The 23,571-nt window shown below is 41.9% G+C and overlaps 1 protein-coding gene across 1 annotated transcript in view; it reads left to right on the forward strand.

Annotated features, from left to right (window-relative positions):
* The window catches only part of LOC122814518 (rab11 family-interacting protein 4-like), a 319,471-nt gene that overhangs the window by 132,963 nt on the left and 162,937 nt on the right, over positions 1–23,571 (forward strand). The window contains exon 3 of the mRNA XM_044087093.1: positions 19,957–20,097. Coding sequence (XP_043943028.1) covers positions 19,957–20,097 — 141 coding nt within the window. The remainder of the gene's footprint in view (positions 1–19,956; positions 20,098–23,571) is intronic.

Consider the following 23,571-nt stretch of genomic DNA (forward strand, 5'->3'; position numbering starts at 1 on the left):
ATCCCTCGCTTCCATGGTCTAGTAGTGAGCTACTTTTGAGGTTAAATCCTCAAGGAACGGGGGGGGGGGGGGTCCACCTGGCAAATGGTCATGTACAGTCTACATGGTAGAAACAGTTGGGGGAGTCAAGGGCTGAACAAGCAGAAAGGCCAGGAAAGAACAACCTGAGGCTGTGTGTAGTTTGGAGGAATTGAATTAAAAAAATGATTTACAGAGAATTCCTATATGCACTTTAGAGAATGTGTCTAGAAGCAGGCTAAATAATGAAAGCTAGGATTATGGCATCCAAGTCGTAGTCTAAAATGGTGGTAAAATGTTATGTAGGACAAATTCTGTAATCATGTTTTTGTTACATTTTGTCAGCTCTGAGTCTGTAGTCTATGCTTCGGTTGATTTTTGAGCTTGCTTAACTTGTTTAGTTAGATTGAGAAGTCTCCTGAACCAATACTATCTGCATAGGATGTATAAACCTTTGCTCTTCTACTACAAACATTTGTTGTGTTGTGGTCCGTGCTATTGTCTGGGCTTGGATGTTTGAAGTAGCTTTGCTGTCTCCTGAATTTGACACCAAGATTATCTGTTGGGGCTACTGGCAAAGTCTCGAGTTTCCTTTAACATTAGTTAGCAGCTGGCAGTCCTACTGAAGCAAATGAATGTTTCATTCTGGCTTTGACTACAGAAACCTCAGTTCTCACAAGCAGGTGGTGTACAGAAGATCTTGTGCAACTGCATGTTTTATGTTAACAAGAGATTGCTGATATCTGGATAAGTACTTGAAAGTTAGAAGTTAAACATGGGACTGGTTGCAGACCTCTTACTGCTGCTCTTGCCAATTTTTACAGATATAATGTTGACCTGAAGTCCAGTAAATATTTTTTGCTTTCTAATTGATTTTTTCCTCCCTGCAGGACCTCAGCTGGTGGCTCCACTACCTAAACCCAGGTAGCCTATTCGTTCTGAGGAATGTGAACTGGGGTAATTCCAGTCTAGGAGACAATCCTGCAGCCCATTCTTTCCCTGCCTAGGAATATCAGTCAGCCCTCTATTCCAAGGAGAGTGTCAAGTGGCAGGGAATGGGCCTGTTTGTTGGTCTTTGGTGTGGCCTATCCACTCTCACTATACACCCCCATCAGCTCTATTATTGCTGTCTCTTGAAGAAAGAGGGCCTCCATTTACAAGTGTTCATGCACTCATATTGTGGCATAAACTTGATTGGCTCAGACTCCACTGGGTATAAAACCTAATTCCGTCACTAGATGCCATCCTTGTGGCACATCAGCACAGCTGCTCTCATCCAGAATGAGTGAGCCAACAGTGGCCACTCGCTTCCATTCTCACTAGTCAGTTCCTTCAGACATTAGAGCAGCTTCTAGAATGTGAGTGACCTGCTCCATATTCAAAACTTTATTCCTCTATGCCACAGACCTGGCTTTTGCAATCTAGACTAATACATTGTAGCAAGCATTAGCCAGTACTACTCTACCAATACCTTTTGAGTGAACCGCATTCTTAATGGTTTAACTTCTAATTTTCTGATTTTTTTTTTAAATGTTCTTATTCTCATGGAGCTTATTACAGACCATTTGTTTCATTTGTTTTTTTTTTTTTTCATTTTTAACTTTAATGATTGATGTTTTCTCAAAAGTGTTTAGAAAATGAAGCACTCATACATGAGCCTGAATACTCAGAGACGTGTTTACTTGCAGAACGACAATAAGAAAATAGTTTACAATCCCACGTTTTCTATAAGCCAACTACAGAAAAATCTAGCAAAGCTAGACTTTCCACTGTGTGATACCTTAAACCTCTTGTATCAGAGGCAACCTGGGATATATGCAAATTACTCCTTAAGAATATCAGGTGTTTCAGCTAAATGGCAATTCTGAATGTCCATGACTTTTTCTTTTACTGGGCAATTTCAGGCCAATAAACCAAACCCCTCTAGCTGTGGACATGCATGATGTTCTTCGTTCCACATTGCTGCAGTCCTTACTATTGGGGTAGTCCGCTGTCCAGTCGGCCCGAATACCAGAGTATATGGCTGACGTCGGTCAGGGCGCATTAGACTGACGTCAGTATGTCAGGGTACTAATGCGCATGACCGACGCCATATCCTCAGTCTTTTTTGCCGCATGGTCCGATGCAGAAGCAGTTTTGCGAGTGCAGGTTGGCGTTCTGAAATATTTCGAGCGGAGTTTCAGACCGAATCAGAGTTGGCTAAGTACCCGTTGGGAACATTTTGGTTTTTTCTTGCCTCAGTATTTAACCGGATGTCAGAAAAAGTGAATAACTGTATTTCTTGTGGGAAACAGATACCTCATAGGGATTACCATACCTTGTGTATACCTTGTTTAGGGCCTGAGCACGACGTTGTTGGATGCCGCTCTTGTGCTAGGTTTAACAAACGCACTATTAAGAGACGGTTAGACTGTGCCAGGTTAGTGTTTGGGAAGCGTTGCAATTATAAAATGCCGTCGGATGCTCCGACGCCCGCTTCGTCCAAGAAGCGCAAGGACAAAACAGCGAAGCCTAGGGTTGATGAACCGGCAGTCCCGGACGTCGGTTCTTTAGAAGGCTCAGTGGAGCCAGAGGTTTTGCCAGGAGTTTCTTTGGAGTCTCAGGCAGAGACTTTACTGTTACAGGATGTGCCTTCTCAGGAGGTAGGCCAGGCTGAGGGGGCTTCTCAGGTAACTGTTCTTCCCTCTCTTCCCAAGGTAGTTAGAGCCTCTCCTTCTGTTGCTAAAACTTCTTTGAGAGGTAGGCCAAGTTCAGCTTCAGTGGGGGCTTCTCCTAGCATTTCAGGTTCTGTGCCTAAGAAACATATGCTTAAAATGGCAGAAGATTTGATTACTATGATTAGAGGTTCTATGCCCCCTCCTGATAAGAGGCCTAGGGTGGAACCGGAGTTTGATAGTTTGGAACAGTGTTCAGAGGCTTCTGAGTCTTCTGGAAGATTTGCAGGAGTATCCTCCTTATTCTGATTCTGATGTGGATGATTCCACTCCTACAGCTTCGCCTCCTGAGGATTTCTCATTTTCAGAGACTCTGCATTCCATGAGGGAGCACTTTAAATGGGAAGGCCAGGATTACTCTGATTCCAGGAAAAGGCTTAGGGAATTCTTGTTTTGCCCCAGCATAGGCCCTTAGCTATACCTCCTGTGTTGAATGTGGTGGAAGATGTTTTTGCAGAGGCTTCCCTGAACCCTGATTCTTTGCCTCCTGCTCCTGTTAAACCTGATAGGTACTATAGGGTGCCTGAAGCTCATAAGTATCTTTTTAAGAGTCCTAGGGCAGACCCGGAAACTGTTTCTCAGGGACCTAAAGGTGTTAAGGCCTCTGTGGTTAAAAACCCTGTTCCCACTGATAAGGAGGCAAGGGCTTTGGATAGATGGGGAAAGAAAGTGTATACTTCTTCCACTTTAGCCATGAGGGCGGTGAATTGTCAGTTTCACATGCTTAAATATCAAAATTATCTCCTTTCACAACTGAAATCTAAGGTGGATGCTTTGGCGGAAGGTATTGAGTGTAAAGAGTTGCTGGATTTAGTTCATGTGTCTGAACAAGTGGGTAAGCATTCTTTGCAATGTGGTTTCGATGCTGTACAGGCCTCCTCGAGGGTGGCTGCCACTAGTTCTGTTCTTCACAGGCATGCCTGGTTGAGGGATCAGAATTTAGCTGAGCATGTTAAGACAAGGATTTTGGATGCTCCTTTACAGTCTGATGTGTTGTTTGGTTCGCCTGTGGAAGCAGTTTTAAAGAAAATGGAGGACAAAGCTAAGTCTATGCAAACTGTTAAAGATTTTTTGCAGGTACAGCCACCGAAGTTTAGTAGAAATTGGCCCACTAAGGGATGGACATATCCTGCTTATGATTCCCAGTCTAGGGGTAGGTCTAGACGTGGTAGGGGCAGAGCTCAAGGTTCTTTTAGGCCTAGAACAGGGAGTTCACCTGCTCAGACTTCTGGTGAGGGCAGGGTCAGTCCTTTCGTAAACAGACCCAATGACCTGCCTTTTCAGCTGCCAGTAGATTCTCGTCTGGCAGCTCCTTTGGGAGGAAGACTGTCTCTTTTCAAAGAATATTGGGATTTAATTACTCAAGACAGGTGGGTGTTGGATATCATTCACCACGGTTACCGGTTTTATTTCCATACATTGCCCCCTTTCAAAGGCATGCCAGATGTTCCTCCTCCACAAAGGAAAGAGGCTCACAAGCAAATTTCTCTGTTACTCCAAATAGGGGCCATTCAGCCAGTCCCTGTATCAGAAAGGGGCCTAGGATTTTATTCTCGCCTGTTCCTAGTACCAAAGAAGGGGAACACGTGGAGACCAATTTTGGATTTATCTATCCTCAACACTTATCTGGACATTCCCAAGTTCAAAATGTTGACGTTACAACAGCTTTTACCTCTGCTGGGCAAAGATCACTGGATGGTAACTTTAGATCTCAAGGAAGCTTACCTTCATGTGCCTATAAGACTAAGTTGCAGGAAGTATCTGCGTTTTCGAGCTGGAAATTCTCATTATCAGTTCTCTGCATTGCCCTTTGGCTTATCTACTGCGCCCAGAGTATTCACAAAGGTTCTGGCTCCAGTGATAGCTTACTTCAGGCTAAAAGGAATTCAAATCTATCCTTACTTGGACGACTGCCTGATTCTGGCTCAAGAAAAGGAAGACCTTCTACAGCATCTGGAATATGTTATAGCAGTGCTAAGATGCCTAGGGTATTCTGTGAACGAAATAAAGTCCAGTCTAGTACCCTCTCAAGACATGTGCTTTCTGGGTGTGAGACTGAATACAGCAGCCCAGATGGCCTTTTAACCCCGGACAAACAAAAGAGTCTATCACTTTACTTCCATCAACTATCTCATCAGTCCGTGCTGACTGCAAGGACAGTCCTTCAAGCATTAGGGTTCATGGCATCTTGTATTCTGGTGCTTCCCAATGCCAAACTGCATATGAGGAAGCTACAATGGTATCTCAAAATGTATGGACACAGCACTGCCAGGATTTGGACACTGTCATTCAAATAATACCTTGCCTTCAAAAAGAATTTTTGTGGTGGGCTCAGGAATGTCACCTAAACAAGGGACTCTCTGTGACCCGGCCAGAGGCGAGTCAGATTTTAACGACAGATGCCTCGGACATTGCTTGGGGAGCTCATCTAAATGGAAAGTGGATACAAGACAAGTGGCCTGCCAGACTACAGCATCTACATATCAACATGAAGGAGATGTTAGCAGTCCAGTTTGCATTAATGGCTTTCAAGGAGTTACTTCTTCCAGGGCAGGTGTTGATTCTAACAGACAACACAACTGTCATGTGGTACATCAACAAGCAAGGGGGAACACATTCTTATCCTCTATGCAGGCAAGCAATGATTTTATGGGAGACTGCGCTAAGCTTGCAACTAACTCTTCAGGCAAGGTTTCTGCCGAGCACAGAACTCCTTAGCAGATGTGTTAAGCAGACAAATCATGGATCCCCACGAGTGGAAACTGGATCTTCATGTATTTCAGAAATTGACAGTGTCATGGGGAACTCCAGACATAGATCTGTTCGCTTCTCCACTAAACCACCAGCTGCCAAAGTTTTGCACAAAGGGGTTTCATCACACAGCTTGGAAAGTGGATGCTCTGTCTTTCAGTTGGAAAAACCTTCATGTGTATGCCTTTCCACCTCTACCTCTTCTTCCAAAGGTGCTATTAAAAGTCAGACAAGACAAGCCAAGGATGATTTTGATAGCTCCAGATTGGCCTCGGCAACACTGGTACCCACTACTAAGGAGTCTGGTAAGGAAGCCTCCATGGCCTTTACCTTTGATTCCTCATCTGTTATCTCAGAAGGACGGTCATCTACTCAATGTCAAGCTTCACTCTCTTCATCTAACAGCCTGGCATATTCTGTGTTGAAACACAGCAGGTCTCAACTTCCTCAACAAGTTTTAAATGTGATTATGGAAGCTAGAAGACCTAGTACAAGGAAAGTGTACGCAGAAAAATGGAAGAGATTTTTATTTTGGAGTACAGCAAAGAATTTGGAGATTTCTGAGCCTAATTTGAGTGTGGCTCTTCAATATCTTACTGAGTTATTGGACAAAGGTTTGTCCTTCTCTTCCATTAAGATTCATGCTGCAGCAATTTCAGCTCACTATGATTGTGACCCACCATTGTTTTCGCATCCTTTGTTCAAGCAGTTTCTTAGAGGGGCAAAGAATATAAGACCCCACGTAGAGCTCCTACTCCTGCTTGGGATCTCAATTTTGTGTTGGAAAAACTTACTCTACAACCTTTTGAGCCTGCGGCTACTGCTGAATTGAAATACTTGTCATGGAAGACTGCTTTTCTGTTGGCTATTACTTCTGCAAGAAGGGTGTCTGAGTTGCAGGCCCTTATGGCAGTGGAGCCCTTTTTGATTTTCCATAAGGATAGGGTATCATTACGTACTAATCCTTCCTTTATGCCTAAGGTGGTTTCTAGTGTGGCTTTAAACCAAACTATTCATTTGCCTACTTTTTATGCAGACCCCAAAATAAAGGGGAAAAGATTTTGCACACTTTAGATGTACACAGGCAATTGCGTTATTATTTAAGCAGGACTAAGGATTTTAGGCAGTCTCAGCAGTTGTTTGTTTCTTTTGCTTTGAGTTCGCAGGGCAAGCCTGTGTCAAAACAAACTGTTTCTAGGTGGATTGGGTTTTGCATTGCATTTTGTTATTCCCATCATGGCAAGGAGATTCCAGCTGGGATTAGGCCTCATTCCACTAGGGCTACTGCCACTTCAACAGCATTTCTAAGGGGTGGCAACTAAGGATATTTTGGAGGCAGCTACTTGGAGTTCAGTGCATACTTTCTCTAAGCATTATCACCTTCCTATCTACTCTAAGTCTAGGGCTGGTTTTGCCACAGCTGTTTTGCAAGGCATGTTGTCAGCTCCTACTTCTTTATGATTTGCCAGCCTCCCTTACCTCTGCTTTGGGATTCTACCCAATAGTAAGGACTGCAGCAATGTGGAACGAAGAACATAGTACAGTTTTGTACCTACCATAAATGTAGATGTTCGAGGATCCACATTGCTGCAGTCCAATTTACCCTCCCTCCTTCCCCTCTGTGTTTAGGGGTGGTTGTGTAGGTGAGGTTATATGCTGATATTTTTGTATATATTTGTGTATATTTTGTACATATTTTTGGTGCAGGTATTTTGGGCCTTGTCTTTTTAGGGTCTTCTGACATCTGGGGCAAGAAAAGACTGAGGATATGGCGTCGGTCATGCGCATTAGTACCCTGACGTACTGACGTCAGTCTAATGCGCCCTGACCGACGTCAGCCATATACTCTGGTATTCGGGCCGACTGGACAGCGGACTACCCCAATAGTAAGGACTGCAGCAATGTGGATCCTCGAACATCTACATTTATGGTAGGTACAAAACTGTACTTTTCTGCCCTCTTATGGCATCATCAGCACAGTGTTAGAGGAGTGTTTGACTTTTGGAAACACAGGGTTGCCTGGGTTGTTGTACCCAACTGATATCAATATATATTAGGGTATCTACAAATATCCCAACTAACAAACTAAACATGCATGTCCACAGCTAGAGGGGTTTGACTTTATTGGCCTGAAAATGTCCATAAATAGACTTAAAGGTAAAAGTAAAAGAAAAAGTCATGGACATTCAGAATTGCCATTTAGCTGAAACACCTGATATCCTTAAGGGGTAATTTGCATATATCCCATGTTGCCTCTGATACAAGAGGTTTAAGGTATCACACAGTGGAAAGTCTAGCTTTGCTAGATTTTTCTTTTTGTGTTTTTTAACCAGTTGGTTTTCCTATGTGACCCTTTTACTCATTGTTTTAATAACCCAAGTACAGACTAAATTTGATTAGTCTTTCTCTCCCCTCCTCCCAAGCAGTACACAAATGTTCTCCTTTACCCATTACCCTTCTACATTTCTTTTCTGTTTTTTTTTTTTTAATTCACTTTAAACAGTTGCTTGTAGTGGGCATACATTCTGCATTTTATCTTGTTCTGTTTTTCACATCCTTGCAGCTAACAATCAACTACCTCCACCCCCCCCCCCCTTATTTACCAGGTCTGCTGGGCCCCCTTGGCCTCCTCCAAGCTCAACCTAACCCATCTTCAGAGCCAGTGAAGTGATATACGATCATACTTCATCCAGGAAGTGTGTCCTAACCTCCATCGCCCCATAGCAGCCTTGCAGTGTCCTGTGCTGCTGCCTTTAAGAGGTGTATGATCACTACCACACTTGAGCAACATCTAACCAAGCTGTATGCTACTTGCAGCACGGAGCTTACCAGGTTCTTAAGGATGCGATCTCTCTCTCTGTCTCTCTCTCTCTCTCTCTCTCTCTCTCTCTCTCTCTGTGTCTCTGTCTCTCTCTGTGTCTCTGTCTCTCTCTCTCTCTGTGTCTCTCTCTGAGTGTGTCTCTCTCTGAGTGTGTCTCTCTCTGAGTGTGTCTCTCTCTGAGTGTCTCTCTCTCTGAGTGTGTCTCTCTCTCTGAGTGTGTCTCTCGCTCTCTCTGTCTCTCTCTCTCTGTCTCTGTCTCTCTCTCTCTGTCTCTGTCTCTCTCTCTCTGTCTCTGTCTCTCTCTCTCTCTCTCTCTCTCTCTGTCTCTCTCTCTCTGTGTCTCTCTCTCTGTCTCTCTCTCTCTGTCTCTGTCTCTCTCTGTCTCTGTCTCTCTCTCTGTCTCTGTCTCTCTCTCTGTCTCTGTCTCTCTCTGTCTCTCTGTCTCTCTCTCTGTCTCTGTCTCTGTCTCTCTCTCTGTCTCTCTCTCTGTCTCTGTCTCTGTCTCTGTCTCTGTCTCTGTCTCTGTCTCTCTCTCTCTCTCTCTCTCTCTCTCTCTCTCTCTGTCTCTCTCTGTCTCTCTCTCTCTCTCTCTCTCTCTCTCTCTCTCTCTCTGTCTCTCTCTCTCTGTCTCTGTCTCTCTCTGTCTCTGCCTCTGTCTCTCTCTCTCTCTCTCTCTCTCTCTGTCTCTCTCTCTGTCTCTCTGTCTCTGTCTCTGTCTCTCTCTCTCTCAAGCAAGGTAATGTTGACCTCTCACTCCCATCCTCCTCTGTCCAACTCCTCCATTGACCATTCTGCTTGTCAAACATGGACCCATATAATTCTCTAGGAAGATGACAAAATCCTAAGTCCATGCATCAGGATTTCCAAATGTCCAGCTTAAAAAGGAAATTGAGGAGGAAAAAAAGACCTGTTTTCTTAAGCACCTGTGTTCTACTTTACATATAATACTTGCAAGTTAATTGTTTACCAGGTCTCCTGTATTCCTACCATGACAGACAGCTGCCAAGTACCAGATGCCCACTTCCACTGCACCTCTCAGCACCCACATATGATATTATATGCTCCTTTCCAAGTATGGGTTACCAATGCAGAATGAGTTACCATCAGCAGTCCTACTCCAGGTGTTGGATTTTTTTCCAGCATAAAGAGCAGTAGGATAGCCAGACCTTTCAGGCTTGACCCCATAAGCCTCGTAACCACTGGTCATGCATGGAAGCAATTATTTTTGAGCCATGCTTCCTCCTAACCAACCCCCCCCCACCATCACCAATGTGATCCATCGGCCCATTCATTTATCCTGGGGCTGAAGCTATTCCCAGCCCATTTTATCCATTTTTTTTTTCTTCATGAGGTAAGTCAATTTGCTGAGCCATCATGCTAGCAGCCATCAGGTCACTTTTGCTGTATGGTCTAACCCCATCCCACTGTGGTAGTACTAACTTCACATGATTGATTGGGAGGATAGGTTATGCCCTGATATAGATGCATGCCCTCTCTTTGATGTGGCCTCTGCAAGGTCTACTATCACCAGCTTAGGCAGGTCCCTCCCACATCCCTCCTCCATAGCCTGCACTTATAGAGAGTGGACTACACCAGTCCTAAAAGACCAGGTCACTACAGGAGTCGTCCCCATAATCTAACCCCCCCCACTCTTACAGAGTGCCATTGTAAGTCACTTGTCTCTTGTCCACCTCACCCAACTCTTTCAACTATTCCAGCTCCACAGCTGTTGATCAATCTGCAGTCACCTGTTTTGCAGTCATTACTTTATCTATCTATGCAACAGACGTAGGTACCAGGAAGAAAATTTAACCAACTTGAAGTGATCAAAATTGTTTACGAGCTTCATAGTAGGACAGTGCTCCATTAATGACATCTTGCAGTGTTTGGATCAGGCACAGTTCCATATGAGCCATTCTTATGGTGTGATACAGTTTGTTTCATACATGCATCTAGTCAGATGTTCTTCGTCTTCCATTGCTGCAGTCCTGACTATTGGGTATAGTCCGCGTCCAGTCGGCCCGAATACCAGAGTATAAGGCTGACGTCGGTCAGGGCGCATTAGACTGACGTCAGTACGTCAGGGTACTAATGCGCATGACCGACGTCATATCCTCAGTCTTTTTTGCCGCATGGTCCGATGCAGAAGCAGTTTTGCGAGTGCAGGTTGGCGTACTGAAATATTTCCGAAACCGGAGTTTCAGACCGAAACAGAGTTGGCTAAGTACCCGTTGGGGAACATTTTAGTTTTTCTTGCCTCAGTATTTTACCGGATGTCAGAAAAAGTGAATAACTGTATTTCTTGTGGGAAACAGATACCTCATAGGGATTATCATACCTTGTGTATACCTTGTTTAGGGCCTGAGCACGGCGTTGTTGGTTGCCGCTCTTGTGCTAGGTTTAACAAACGCACTATTAAGAGGAGGTTAGACTGTGCCAGGTTAGTGTTTGGGAAGCGTTGCAATTATAAAATGCCGTCGGATGCTCCGGCCCGCTTCCTCCAAGAAGCGCAAGGATAAAACTGTGAAGCCTAGGGTTGAGGAACCGGCAGTCCCGGACGTCGGTTCTTTAGAAGGCTCAGTGGAGCCGGAGGTTTTGCCAGGAGTTTCCATGGAGTCCCAGGCAGAAACTATACTCTTACAGGATGTGCCTTCTCAGGAGGTAGGCCAGGCTGAGGGGCTTCTCAGGTGACTGTTCTTCCCTCTCTTCCCAAGGTAGTTAGGGCCTCTCCTTCTGTTGCCAAAACTTCTTTGAGAGGTAGGCCTACTTCAGCTTCAGTGGGGGCTTCTCCTAGCATTTCGGGTTCTGTACCTAAGAAACATATGCTTAAAATGGCAGAAGATTTGATTACTATGATTAGGGGTTCTATGCCTCCGCCTGATAAGAGGCCTAGGGTGGAACCGAGTTTGATAGTTTTGAACAGTGTTCAGAGGCTTCAGAATCTTCTGTGGAAGATATGCAGGAGTATCCTACTTATTCTGATTCTGATGTGGATGATTCCACTCCTACAGCTTCTCCACCTGAGGATTTCTCATTTTCAGAGACTTTGCATTCCATGAGGGAGCACTTTAAATGGGAAGGCCAGGATTACTCTGACTCCAGGAAAAGGCTTAGGGAGTTCTTGTTTTACCCCAGCATAGGCCTTTAGCTATTCCTCCTGTGTTGAATGTGGTGGAAGATGTTTTTGCAGAGGCTTCCCTGAACCCTGACTCTTTGCCTCCTGCTCCTGTTAAGCCTGATAGATATTATAGGGTGCCCGAAGCTCATAAATATTTGTTTAAGAGTCCTAGGGCGGACCCAGAAACTATTTCTCAAGGGCCTAAGGGTGTAAAGGCTTCTGTGGTTAAAAATCCTGTTCCCACTGATAAAGAGGCACGGGCTTTGGATAGGTGGGGAAAGAAAGTGTATACTTCTTCCACTCTAGCCATGAGAGCTTTGAATTGTCAGTTTCACATGCTAAAATGTCAGAATTATCTCCTTTCACAATTGAAATCTAAGGTGGATGCTTTGGCGGAAGGTATTGAGTGTAAAGAGTTGCTGGATTTGGTTCATGTGTCTGAACAAGTGGGTAAGCATTCTTTGCAATGTGGTTTTGATGCTGTACAGGCCTCCTCGAGGGTGGCTGCTACCAGTTCTGTTCTTCGCAGGCATGCCTGGTTGAAGGATCAGAATTTAGCTGAGCATGTTAAGACAAGGATTTTGGATGCTCCTTTACAGTCTGATGTGTTGTTTGGTTCGCCTGTGGAAGCAGTTTTAAAGAAAATGGAGGACAAAGCTAAGTCTATGCAAACTGTTAAAGATTTTTTGCAGGTACAGCCACCGAAGTTTAGTAGAAATTGGCCTGCTAAGGGATGGACATATCCTGCTTATGATTCTCAGTCTAGGGGTAGGTCTAGACGTGGTAGGGGCAGGGCTCAAGGTTCTTTTAGGCCTAGAACAGGGAGTTCACCTGCTCAGACTTCTGGTGAGGGCAGGGGTCAGTCCTTTCGTAAACAGACCCAATGACCTGTTTTTTCAGCTGCCAGCAGATTCACGTTTGGCAGCTCCTTTGGGAGGAAGACTGTCTCTTTTCAAAGAAAATTGGGATTTAATTACTCAAGACAAATGGGTGTTGGATATCATTCACCAAGGTTACAGATTTTATTTCCATACAATGCCCCTTTCAAAGGCATGCCAGACGTTCCTCCTCAACAACGAAAAGAGGCTCACAAGCAAGTTTTACAGTTACTTCACATAGGGGCCATTCAGCCAGTCCCTGTATCAGAAAGGGGCCTAGGATTTTATTCTCGCCTGTTCCTTGTACCAAAGAAGGGAAACACGTGGAGACCAATTTTGGATTTATCTATCCTCAACACTTATCTGGACATTCCCAAGTTCAAGATGTTGACGTTACAACAGCTTTTACCTCTGCTGGGCAAAGATCACTGGATGGTAACTTTAGATCTCAAAGAAGCTTACCTTCATGTGCCTATAAGGCTAAGTTGCAGGAAATATCTGCGGTTTCGAACTGGAAATTCTCATTATCAGTTCTCTGCATTGCCCTTTGGCTTATCTACTGCACCCAGAGTGTTCACAAAGGTTCTGGCTCCAGTGATAGCTTACTTCAGGCTTCAAGGAATTCAAATCTATCCTTACTTGGACGACTGCCTGATTCTGGCTCAAGAAAGGGAAGTTCTTCTACAGCACCTGGAATATGTTTTCGCAGTGCTAAGATGCCTAGGGTATTCTGTGAACGAAATAAAGTCCAGTCTAGTACCCTCTCAAGACATGTGCTTTCTGGGTGTGAGACTGAATACAGCAGCCCAGATGGCCTTTTTAACCCCGGACAAACAAAAGAGTCTGTCACTTTACTTCCATCACCTATCTCATCAGTCCGTGCTGACTGCAAGGACAGTCCTTCAAGCATTAGGGTTCATGGCATCTTGTATTCTGGTGCTTCCCAATGCCAAACTGCATATGAGGAAGTTACAATGGTATCTCAAAAATGTATGGACACAGCACTGCCACGATTTGGACACTGTCATTCAAATAATACCTTGCCTTCAAAAGGAATTCTTGTGGTGGGCTCAGGAATGTCACCTAAACAAGGGACTCTCTGTGACCCGGCCAGAGGCAAGTCAGATCTTAACGACAGATGCCTCGGACATTGCTTGGGGAGCTCATCTAAATGGAAAGTGGATACAAGACAAGTGGCCTGCCAGACTACAGCATCTACATATCAACATGAAGGAGATGTTAGCAGTCCAGTTTGCATTGATGGCTTTCAAGGAGTTACTTCTTCCAGGGCAGGTGTTGATTCTAACAGACAACACAACTGTCATGTGGTACATCAACAAGCAAGGGGGAACACATTCTTATCCTCTATGCAGGCAAGCAATGATTTTATGGGAGACTGCGCTAAGCCTACAACTAACTCTTCAGGCAAGGTTTCTGCCAGGAGCACAGAACTCCTTAGCGGATGTGTTAAGCAGACAAATCATGGATCCCCACGAGTGGAAACTGGATCTTCATGTATTTCAGAAACTGACAGTGTCATGGGGAACTCCAGACATAGATCTGTTCGCTTCTCCACTAAACCACCAGCTGCCAAAGTATTGCACAAAGGGGTTTCATCTCACGGCTTGGAAAGTGGATGCTCTGTCTTTCAGTTGGAAAAACCTTCATGTGTATGCCTTTCCACCTCTACCTCTTCTTCCAAAGGTACTGTTAAAGGTCAGACAAGACAGGCCAAGGATGATTTTGATAGCTCCAGATTGGCCTCGGCAACACTGGTACCCTCTACTACGGAGTCTGGTAAAGAAGCCTCCATGGCCTTTACCTCTGATTCCTCATCTGTTATCTCAGAAGGACGGTCATCTGCTCAATGTCAAGCTACACTCTCTTCATCTAACAGCTTGGCATATTCTGTGTTGAAGCACAGCAGGTCTCAACTTCCTCAACAAGTTTTAAATGTGATTATGGAAGCTAGAAGACCTAGTACAAGGAAAGTGTATGCAGAAAAATGGAAGAGATTTTTGGTTTGGAGTACAGCAAAGAATTTGGAGATTTCTGAGCCTAATTTGAGTGTGGCTCTTCAATATCTTACTGAATTATTGGACAAAGGTTTGTCCTTCTCTTCCATAAAGATTCATGCTGCAGCAATTTCAGCTCACTATGATTGTGACCCACCTTTGTTTTCGCATCCTTTGTTCAAGCAGTTTCTTAGAGGGGCAAAGAATATAAGACCCCCACGTAGAGCTCCTACTCCTGCTTGGGATCTCAATTTTGTGTTGGAAAAACTTACTCTACAACCTTTTGAGCCTGCAGCTACTGCTGAATTGAAATATTTGTCATGGAAGACTGCTTTTCTGTTGGCTATTACTTCTGCAAGAAGGGTGTCTGAGTTGCAGGCCCTTATGGCAGTAGAGCCCTTTTTGATTTTCCATAAGGATAGGGTATCATTGCGTACTAATCCTTCTTTTATGCCTAAGGTGGTTTCTAGTGTGGCTTTAAACCAAACTATTCATTTGCCTACGTTTTTTGCAGATCCTCAAAATAAAGGGGAAAAGATTTTGCACACTTTAGATGTACACAGGCAATTGCGTTATTATTTAAGCAGGACTAAGGATTTTAGACAGTCTCAGCAGTTGTTTGTTTCTTTTGCTTTGAGTTCTCAGGGCAAGCCTGTGTCAAAACAAACTATTTCTAGGTGGATTGGCTTTTGCATTGCATTTTGTTATTCCCATCATGGCAAGGAGATTCCAGCTGGGATTAGGCCTCATTCCACTAGGGCTACTGCCACTTCAACAGCATTTCTAAGGGGGGTGGCAACTAAGGATATTCTGGAAGCAGCTACTTGGAGTTCAGTGCATACTTTCTCTAGGCATTATCACCTTCCTATCTACTCTAAGTCTAGGGCTGGTTTTGCCACAGCTGTTTTACAAGGCATGTTGTCAGCTCCTACTACTTTATAATTTGCCAGCCTCCCTTACCTCTGCTTTGGGATTCTACCCAATAGTCAGGACTGCAGCAATGGAAGACGAAGAACATAGTACAGTTTTGTACCTACCATAAATGTAGATGTTCGAGGATTCCATTGCTGCAGTCCAATTTACCCTCCCTCCTTCCCCTCTGTATTTAGGGGTGGTTGTGTAGGTGAGTTTACATGCTTATAGTTTTTGTATATATTGTTGTATATATTGTACATGTTTTTGGTGCAGGTTTTTTGGGACTTGTCTTTTTAGGGTCTTCTGACATCTGGGGCAAGAAAAGACTGAGGATATGACGTCGGTCATGCGCATTAGTACCCTGACGTACTGACGTCAGTCTAATGCGCCCTGACCGACGTCAGCCTTATACTCTGGTATTCGGGCCGACTGGACGCGGACTATACCCAATAGTCAGGACTGCAGCAATGGAATCCTCGAACATCTACATTTATGGTAGGTACAAAACTGTACTTTTTGTGTGACCCATTTCATCTTATCTTATACTGTCCTTTGCTGTCTAGCTCAAAATTCTTAAACAATGAGACTATGAAGGCACATCTTTTAGAATATATTCTTTTACTACCCCTCGTACTACCATTTTTAAAGTGCCATAGCAGCTGCAGCAATACTGACCTGCAGTACAGTAATAGAATAGGATATACACACATTACATATGATCATTGAAGTGAAAGTGTATTAACTCTCGCTTGGGACTCAAACCAGAGACCTCCAGCATACTGTGCTGGTACCACTGGTGTTGAGTTTGCCATTTTTGAAAATCTCATCTTGGTGATTAAGGTCCAGTTATAAGCACACACACAAAGAAAACACTCCGATTGGGCATTGTTGGAGCTCTAGAAGTCAGGGGATAACACTAGCTCTCATATCATTTCACTTCTTTAATTCTAACAGGTCTTTCTCTGTATTTGTTTGTGTGTTTATAATTTGACATTATGCAGATGATGTGATTTCTTAAAATCAACAGGTATTGAGATTGCTATATACAAAGTAAGAGTATATGGAAAATAAATACTATGTATAATTTGGTTCCAAATCAAGTTGGTTTAAGTCAAAACAAATCAACTTTTAATCCAAAACCCTTTATCACTTGGACAGTCAGAGTCAGATCATGGTCAAATGGGCGTTAGGCAGGTTAACGGATCCCTGATACCCCCCCCCCCCCCCCACAACCATTCCTGTGTCCAATTCCTTGGCTTTTCTTCAAAACTGTCAGTCTGCATACTGTTTTCTTCTTTACATCTACAATGATTGCAGACATTTGGATTTCGTTTAGAAACTTTTATTTAAAATTTTATAGCACAAACACTGACATATTTGCTAAATAAAACAATACAGTCTCTCAATAAAAACAGACTTATTGACATTAAATTTATCTTCCCTTGAAACTTGCATTCATTGAAACAACATTGAAACCCACATTCAAAGAAAATGCATCTGGGCAGTAGTAGATTAAATTTACCTTTGGGTTGCTTTCAAACCATAGCCCCCTTGCACACATTTAGGACCATGCACACATGCATGTGTTCTCTGATTCATCTTCCTGAGTGTATTAAATTATATTCTTTGTATAATACAGCACCACTTGTTGGTGTACATTTTAAATTTGTGGTTTTGAACATTTTTCCAGTAAGCGGTGAAGCAATCCCATTAACTGCCCATTTTAGAACATTATAACCATAAAAGGCCCCTCAGACTTCTGTCATTACAGTTCACCAATGTCTGTCAATATGTACAATCGCTGCAGAAGTAAAAGTAATCTGAATAATTCCAGTATAAGTAATTAAAGTTGTTTGCTAGAAACAACTTCAGTTTCAGTGTTTCATCTACAAGTCAGTGCCTACTGCCCTTGAATAAATTGTTACTTAAAAAAATAAATAAAAAATTGGTAAGCTGGGAATGGATGGCAGTTTCATAGTTGCAAGGTGTCTCATCCAAAGGAGGATGCACTCAGGACTGCAGCAACCCACCCTTACCCTTTAAAGTATAACACAGTATCAGCAATTCATTTACATGTTGTGGGAGTAGAACCCACAGACTTCTGCATCAAAGCAAGTATGCTACCTGTTGTGCTACTAACACTGCTTTCAACTTCTCTAGCACAAACACCATTTGCTAAACAAAACAGCTGCACATTAAAAACACACTTGGCCTGAGCAGCAGTAAACTTCTGTTTGTTTATTTATTTGTTTTATTTTACATTTGTTGACCAGGAAAGTCCGATTGCATACATTCCATTTTCAGCGGAGGCCCAGGGAGAAAAGCTCTACAGTTAAATTTTAAGCAAAATATATGGGATATACAGAAGCCTTCAAATTTACATAGATAGTACTAAACTTAACATTGAGTAGTAACTTAACATTCAAGCTTAGTGCTAATTTAAATAGATGGTACCAAATGTAACATTGACTAGTAACATACCAATGAAGCTTAAGATTTAACATATTTACATAGACTGAACACATCTTTTACAGTTTTAGGTTGAGGCATTACATAATGGTGAGCATTGTTAATAGGGGTTGCATTTTTTGCTTTATACAGTTGAGTTGTGAGCAAGTTCGCTACAGTAGGGGGTATAGCAACAAAGAGAGCAAAGCTCACAATTCCTTGAAAATGCACTGAAACAAATAGTCTGGTAGTTGGTGTACAGGATTCAGGCTCTTCTCTCCTGTAACTACAGTAACGATTTGAACCTGGTTAAATGAACTAGCCCCCTAACTAGGGCATTTTATATATACACATACACACACACACACACTTTTTGTTCTCCACTAACCTTGTCCGGAAAATCCATGCTGCTCCACGTATGCTTCTTATTTCTCCACTAACCTCATTCATCTGGAACTGCTCATTTTAAAAATCGTGCGCTCTGCTCCATTCCAGTTTAAATGTGTATGTTTCCAACTAAGGACATGTGCACAGATGCTACTAAGGGCACAGTCTGCATGCATCCTTAAAGAAGAAATAACTCACACACTGTGCTTAAAGAAGAAATGGAAGTGTGTTGGCCAGTGGTCCTTAGGCGATGCCTTGGTAGCCTATTGCTGGTTCTGGCTGTATACACTGTACTGAATTTAGGGTATTTGGAGTTGGGCCCTCAACACAGAATATGTTCTAATACGTTTTAAAGGTAAAATAAGAATTTGTTCTGCTCTAGTTATACACTGCCCTATGAAGCTGACTTGTTTGCAGCCAGGTGAAATGCTACTGTCATGTCACCCTCTCTGCCAATTGTCACATGTGTTCCCATCACTGGGAAAGAGCTGACTGAGGGGTTATCATCCAGGCACCCATCGGGGTTGGTTTGTGTACTTTTTGTGTTTCCTCCCTGTCCTTATTGCCCATGTGTCTGGTATGACTACAGGGAGAAATGTGCAATGGGCTGTACATGAAAGATGTTACCTCACTTCTACAAGGGGAGTTACCTTAAAGCAGCTCTGTCCCTCTCCCCTGTAACTTGAGGGGTGGTTTCTCTGGTCTGCTCCAGGGATTACACCACTATTTGTGTGCTCCAGGTGCATGCATACTCCACAGCAGAAGACAGTGAGGTGTACCTATTCAACCCACCTTCCTCCCACCCTATCTGGCTCTTCCATTGTAGGTACCACTAACAAATCCTGGTTATCTAGGTCGAAATTGGGTCTCCATCTATGCCCCTGACCAGCAAATAGTTGATGCACACTGATAGTTGCTAGCTTTTGATAAGATCTGCCAAGACCTTGGCTCACCATATTTAATAAGTGGTTGTGGGCAAAGCAGCTAGAGCACTGCAATGTGCTTATCTGCTGGCACCCCTGTTGCCTTTGTTTCACTAGGAGGCAAGTCGAAAGTCATGCAGAATTTCTCTTAAATATTTTGTTTTCCATGACCGGAACATCAGACTATTTTCACTAGTCTCCAAATGCAAACAAGTTAACTCAACTAAGCAAGTCACTTTCTCCCATTACTGTGAGTTTTGTACACACAAGGAAAAAAAATTGGCGACCTGTTTTTAAGAAATGCAGTTATAATGAGCTGGGTTCTTTAAAGGAGAAAAACATTGTATAGTTGTAAGTTTTCTTTCAAGCTGCTCATAGCCAGTTTCTCAGATATCACTTGATCAAAATGCATATTTATGCACAGAGATTTCCCCAGTTTTATAGATTCCATTTTCCAAAGGTTTGCCAACCTCAAAACCGATTTGTTAAACTCCTGGTCCAAGGATTTGAAGTCCCCAACATGGTGCATTGGAGCACACCCCCCCCCCCAAAAAAAAAAAAAAGAATCTATCTGTTGTCTTTGTTGGTGACTGATTCACATTTCAGCAAAACTGCTGTCAGCAACCTGCTACTGATCCTTTTTATAACAAACACTAACCCTAAGTACTGAACTGACCTATCTGTGCTTAAGGAATTGCATGCTAGAGTCAGATTTTCAAAGCATTGATATTTAAAATGTCTCCACTTTTTTTCTTCTACACTAAAAAAAAAAATCAAAAAAAAAAAATCAAATGTCAAGCTTTGAGATGAAAAATGTATGTTTAAGAAACTTTCTGTAAATTAAGTGTTTGATATGGTGAGCAGAAGTACTGTTATGGAGAATGCTGTAACAGAACGATAAATGTAGTGGGTTAATAATGTGTTTAATAGTTGTTTAATATCTGATGTATAGTGATTTTGTGTTTCAGGGATGATAGTTGTCACTGTTCTGAACCCTGCAGTCTTCACAACCATTCCACTATATCCCTGGTCAGTACAGAAGAACAATTTGAGGATTTTGGAGAAGTAGAACACAATGTTACAAGAAATTGCCAACATCCAGAAAAAAAGTAAGGGTCATCTTTCATTTTTTATGTTGTGTATCTGAATGCAACTGGCAAGTTATTTCTGTTTTTTCGCCTTCATTCTTCTAGAAACAAAAAGGCATTTATCCTTTTTGCAATTGCTTCTTAAAAGTTTTGATTGCTATCCTGTTTCTGTTGTGTATTTCTGTCCAGGAGCAGTTTTGTTTTGTTTTGTTTTATTGCGGCAGTACAATCTGGCATACTGGGATAAACAGTATTGCTGTTCAGTGCAGATGTCTGTTGCTTAATGAGTCATCTCCCTGATTAACTCGAACCTGTTGCTGTGTGACAAGGATTTTAATGATCACCGAGTTGCTTGACAGACAGCTATTTTTTAAACTGTTTTGTATCACACATACTAATTTTGTGTAGCCTCAGCAGTGGCAAAAGTATTATTCCTCCATTTCCCAGAAATCCTCAGCATAGACTGTGTTCATCTGGAAGATTGACTGCCCTCTGCCTTAGCACTGATAGATGGCTTGGGTTACATGCATGGGCAGTGAGTGTAACTAACCATATACATTATCATGTTCACCAGCTTCCCTTTATTGTCACTGTAACTGCCCTTGTGACTAAGCACAATAGCTTCTGAAGTAGGACCTCTGTCTTGTCTGAGAGCGTTTGTACCGGTCTTGTCACTTGCAGGCTGAACTATTACAACAGGAATTAAGAAAGGCAAAAAGAAATCCATTCATGTCAACATTATTTATGTAAAGTAAAGGTTAAAGATAACACTAACACAGTGGCTCAGCAGATTCACAGCAAGAGGTTCTCTGGTTTGATTCCTGTCTGGAGTGCTTTCTGTGTGGAGTCTGCATGTCCTCCCAGCATTCATGCCCGTTTTCCCCGAGTGCTGCAGTTTTCTCCTATGTTCCAAAGACGATCAGTAGGTGGATAGGGCACTCTTAAACTGGCCATAGATATATGTGTGCATGTAGTATGAAACAACAGCAGCAGCTGGACTAGCCACCCAGTGGTGTGAACATTGACTTTAGATGATTGTCACTCTTGATGTGATACCCCGACCCCATATGAAAAATGGCAAGAAAAAAGGGGGTTATAGACTGGTGGATGGAGGGTAACACAGTAAGAGTGGCTAGTAGTGTAACCGTAATAGGTGCTTTTGCCAGTGCCGTGGAGTAGAGGGATAAAGCCCCAACTATGGCCTAGGTGGGCCAGATTCAATTAGCAGCTCATGTGTCCGAGATGCTGGCAGGGGAAGAATGGTTGTGCCCATTGTGTGTATGCTCTAGGCAAATTATATGGTCCCAAGATGATTCACTGATCAAGCAACTAGGAGGTTCTTGGCTTCCAACAAACAGTAAACCACAATTTGAATCCTGTTTTGAGCATCTATAGGTGCAAAGCTGTGACATTTGTTTTAGCAGCAGTGAGCATGCATATGAAGGCCACTTTCCAGTGGTCTGTCTGGTATCAAGGCCAAGCAAACAGCATATTCTGTTACTTGTATAACTCCGTGTGAAGAAAAAGAACAGTATCATTTGAAGTTGAGTGTGAATTCTCTCCAGAACGCAAAGTGTTTATAAGTGAAGGTCATTTCATTACTGGAGTTTTTTTTCACAGAGGTAACACAACTGTGGCAGCTTTAAGCTTAAAAAGCTCCACGTAGCCTCTTTCTCAGCAGATAACTAGAAAATGTTTGTCCGGTACCTGTGAAAATCAGTGTATATTGTAATTTGTGCATTAAAACTTACTCCTAGAGCTTTTCTCTCTGGGCCTCCAATGAAAAAGTAACCTTTCCCAGTCAGACTTTCCGAGTAAACAAATGATAAATAAATGAATAAACAAATAAATAAATATGCAATGTTTTGGCTAGAAGCAATGAAAATCATCAGACTATTTGCATAAGAATGAAAACAACACAAGTACCAAAATGCAAAATGTATCCAGAATTAGAATGTATCTATACACATACTTTTGTTAAGCAACATGTTATGTACTATTTTAGATTTATAGATGACTTGATTTTTTTATGTAACAATTTTGTTCAAGATATTCAAAAAAATAGATTTAATATAAAATTTGATGGGATACAAAGTGGTAGTATTGTTTCTTTTTTAGATGTGAATCTAAAAGGAATAGTGGGTGAACATGTAGTTACTAGAATATACAGAAAATTTGATAGTATTAATCAATTTTTGATGGGTAATAGTTGCCATCCTAAACATGTCATAGAAGCAATACCATACAGTGAATTGTTGAGAATTTCTCGAATATGTAATAATGAGGAAGATTTCCTCGATGAGATAAGACATGTGATATGTTTAAAAATAGAAAGTATGATAGTCAGTTGATTAATATGAGTAAAAATAAAATATTTAATAAAATAAAATATTTAATAAAAGGTATCATAGGTATCCCAAAGGACATATAAGATATAAATTTGAGTCAGGTAAAAATAGTGATAATAACATCTATATGGCATCTGTATATAATATATGCAGTGAAGATATAAAAAGATGCATTTTATATTTTTGGAAATATTTACAGAATTTTGAAGAATTAAAAGACATGACAAATAAAATGTTAAAATTTAGTTATAAGAGAGGAAGAAATATTAGAGATATAGTTGTACATACAAAGTTTGAGTTGCCTGTACAGAATTTAGTTAGATCTGTTCAAAGTATAGGCACTAAAGAGTGTGGAAAATGTAAAATTTGTATTTATGTGGAGAATTCTTTCCCTTATATTAATGGAATTAGTTATATACCTAAGGGGCATTTTAGTTGCACCACAGAACAAGTGATTTATATTATTAGATGTGGATGTAAAAAATATTATGTGGGTCAAACAAAAAGGATGTTCAAAATTAGGATTATGGAGCATCTGAGAGATATTAAAAATAAGAAAATAGAAAGTCCATTAGCACAACATTTTATTGAATACCATAATTCTGAATGTAATTGTTTTAGAGCATCTATTTTAGAACAAATTGTGAGACAAGAAGTTAGTGAAGATAGGATTAGATATGAACTTCTGAAAAAAGAATTGATTTTTATTTTGAAATATCAGACCCTGATTCCAAAGGGGCTGAATACTGAATGCTGCTGGAAGAGTGTGATTTAATTGTATAATTGTTTTTACATTATTAAGATTTGATTGTTCAGTTTTAATTGCATAATGAATTAATGAAGGTGAGTATAAATGTTACTTGTTTTTCTACTGTGAGATACTCCTTGAAGGCTTTTTGAAGCCGAGGCGCTAGAAAGAGAGAAGCTATTTGGAATAAATCGTTTGGATATACTGGCTGTTGTTTTCTTTCCTATTTGCATAAGAAATATGAAATCCCTGCATGAGTTTCACAGAAATCATTTATGAACAGTTGAAATAGCAGTTAAGTATATGGGAGGTGTGGTTAGGAGGAGATAAAAGCTAAAATGTAAGGGCTGCAGCCAAGTAGCACAGTGTTGTAGGTAATCTGTTACACAACAATGCAAA

Source organism: Protopterus annectens, chromosome 1.part1, assembly GCF_019279795.1.
Source record: "Protopterus annectens isolate FY-2018-M chromosome 1.part1, PAN1.0, whole genome shotgun sequence".
In the NCBI taxonomy this organism is placed as follows: Eukaryota; Metazoa; Chordata; order Ceratodontiformes; family Protopteridae; genus Protopterus; species Protopterus annectens.